Source organism: Penaeus monodon, chromosome 33 (assembly GCF_015228065.2).
Source record: "Penaeus monodon isolate SGIC_2016 chromosome 33, NSTDA_Pmon_1, whole genome shotgun sequence".
In the NCBI taxonomy this organism is placed as follows: Eukaryota; Metazoa; Arthropoda; class Malacostraca; order Decapoda; family Penaeidae; genus Penaeus; species Penaeus monodon.
In genome coordinates, this window is record NC_051418.1 from 29,310,442 (window position 1) to 29,313,103 (window position 2,662).

General features: G+C 36.0%; 1 protein-coding gene across 1 annotated transcript in view; it reads left to right on the top strand.

The window, feature by feature from the left end:
* The window catches only part of LOC119594215 (ubiquitin carboxyl-terminal hydrolase 7-like), a gene marked incomplete in the record, with an annotated part of 30,875 nt that overhangs the window by 518 nt on the left and 27,695 nt on the right, over positions 1-2,662 (top strand). Inside the window, 1 exon segment of the mRNA XM_037943286.1 lies at positions 1-119. Coding sequence (XP_037799214.1) covers positions 56-119 — 64 coding nt within the window.

The following is a 2,662-nucleotide window of genomic DNA, read 5'->3' on the forward strand; positions in this document are numbered from 1 at the left end:
GGCGCCCCTGGGAGGCTGCGAGGCCGAGGACGTGAATACTGTGGTGCCGCCAGTCATGAACCACGTCACGGAGCCGCCCACCCCAGACAACCACCTCGAGCTCATGGACACGCAGGAAGGTAGGCCTACAGGGGCATGGCACGTGGGCGGGGGCGCAGGGGGTGTGGGGGCGTGAGGAGGGAGTATGGCTGGTGTGGGGGCTGTGTGGGGAAGGCCCTGGTCTGCATGCCAGTGGGGGGGGGGTTTAAGTTGTGAACACAAGTTCAACTTTCCCAGGCATTAATTGTTTTTATATAATTAATTTGGATTTTTTTTTTTTGCCTATGGTGCATGTTTTTGTAAAAGGTATTGTGTGTGGTAGTTGTACGGAAAATGTTTTGGTAAATGTTTACATTTGGACTCCCATGATTTGCCTTGTCCTCTATGTTCAAATAGAGGTCAACAAACTCGTAACATCAATTCTGGCAAGATAAAGCTTAGACACTACCAATCCTGGGTAAATTTGCATATTTTGACCTAACTGTAGTAGGTTCAAGGAATATATCCCTTGGAAATGCAATTAATGTTAGGTTTGATGTTAGTTTTTAATGTTGCCTTAGTGGTAACGCCAATTGTCCAGAATGAGAATGTGGGCAGATAAAAAAAATTAAGGTAATTGCTGTAAAAATACGTGGAAAATGACCAATAGTATTGAGAATTGATTGCACAAAATATAGTGTCAAAATCTCTTTTTAGTATATCCTAGATCTGTAGTCACATTGCCAAGTTCATCTCTGCAGTGATCTCTATGGTTTAGCAAAAACAGAGATGAACAAACCTCCACTATGTATTTTTTGGGATGATGGTGTTTGGCAATCTTTCTAGGGATCTGTCATCAAATAAGGAAAGAACTAGAATCTATCTTCCTGAATAGACATTATGAATATCTGTTGATCTATACCAGTGTGCAAACCATGGATGTAAAATTGTTGTTTGATATGATCTTTTACTGAACAATTGCTGCCTATAATTTCTATGTGTAAAGTATTAAAGACAAAAGAATGCTTTTTATTGTTAGAAGTATGAATAAGAATGAATAATGCATCTGTTTATTTTGAAGTTGCTCTTGGATTTGTAAGGAGCTGTGTAGTGATCTGCCATAGATCTAAGACAAGGAGTTATCCTTCACTTGTCCGACTTCAATCATCAAAAGAAAGGTTTTCTTCTTTTCCCTTAAAATAGTTGTGATAGGATGTCATTTTTATAATGCTTTTCTGGTATGAATGGATTGTTTAGTCCCAGGAAATTCAAGGTTCTGAGTCACCATATCAGGAGAACAGGAAAAGACCTTGGGAATGTAGGAGGGCAAAGACCTTTGTTGTTGGAATGGTGTAGGAGAGAAATCTTCAAATTACAAACTTTTATGTATTTTAGCAAAAATTGTCATGGGGTGATAAATTTGGAGACTTGTGGCAGATGCAACAGTGCTATATTAGGAAAAGGGTACTTTAAGATTCAAATAAGACTTCCATAGTAGTGTATGTCAATATGCCAGTGTGCTATTTTGATCTTATTTGTCTTATTTGATCTTTCTATGATGAATTTGAATGACTTGTTAGCATATGTCCTTGAAGAAACTATTGTAAGCAGACGTAATTTAGATTGCTACATTAGGGATTTAAGGTTGTAGCTTGAGTTTTTTTCCCTGTCTGTAAACAGGGTAAACATTTTCTAGTTATGACCATACTTGGTCTTGTTTGCTTTGTTGTGAACTTCTGTATTGATGGTGTTTAGATCTATTTTATAAATTTTAGTGATGAAAAGTAGTAGCATGGTGGTAAAATATATAAAAAACAAATATTTGCAGATTTGGTATAATTTGTCATAAAAGTAGCAAATGTATAATCTTAGTTTTAGATATAGGTCTATAGAATATGGAGTCAATAGATTGATAAATTCTGAGACTCTAATTCTAGGACATAATGCAAAATGAAAATTTTTTTTTTTTCACTTTACCAGAAATAGTTAAATAAGAATTAGACTGTGACCTACCTTCTGTCACCATGATCATGACCATTGTGTGTGTGCTTAGTTGACCTCCCTGGTAACTTATTACCAAGTGAGGAACCAGTCCATTCTTAATCTTGTTGATTGCTTGACTGCATCCATTTCTAGGTTTATTTATAAAAATTATAAATTCGAGTGATAGTGCAGATTCACTTCGCCACTGAAATAAACCTTTAAAGCTTATAATAAATAAGGTGCCTTCTTGTTTATAGTTAGAGCTGCTGTTATTGGCTTTCAGAAAGAGTATTAATCAGTGATTCCTGCAATGAAATACAAGTTTCATTAAAGTTTTGCACAGTATGTCCTTGAATTCCACTGAAATGATTTGCAAGTGGATTAAGAAGACATAGTTCCATGCAAACATAGAAGAGAAAATCAAGATAAACAGGATACTGGCAGTGAGGTTGCAGTTTTTGGGTCAGCTGGAATTACTTAATAGAATTAGTGTATTTGTTTGGTAGGTATTTATGGATAATCTGAACTTACTTTCTTTGTTATTATTTTGCTACATTGCAGAATCTGTGATAGATATATTATTTTTAGATATATTATTCAGAGAAGTACTACATACCTAAATTAGGCAAAGTGCCATATATACTATTCTGTGGTGGTGTGA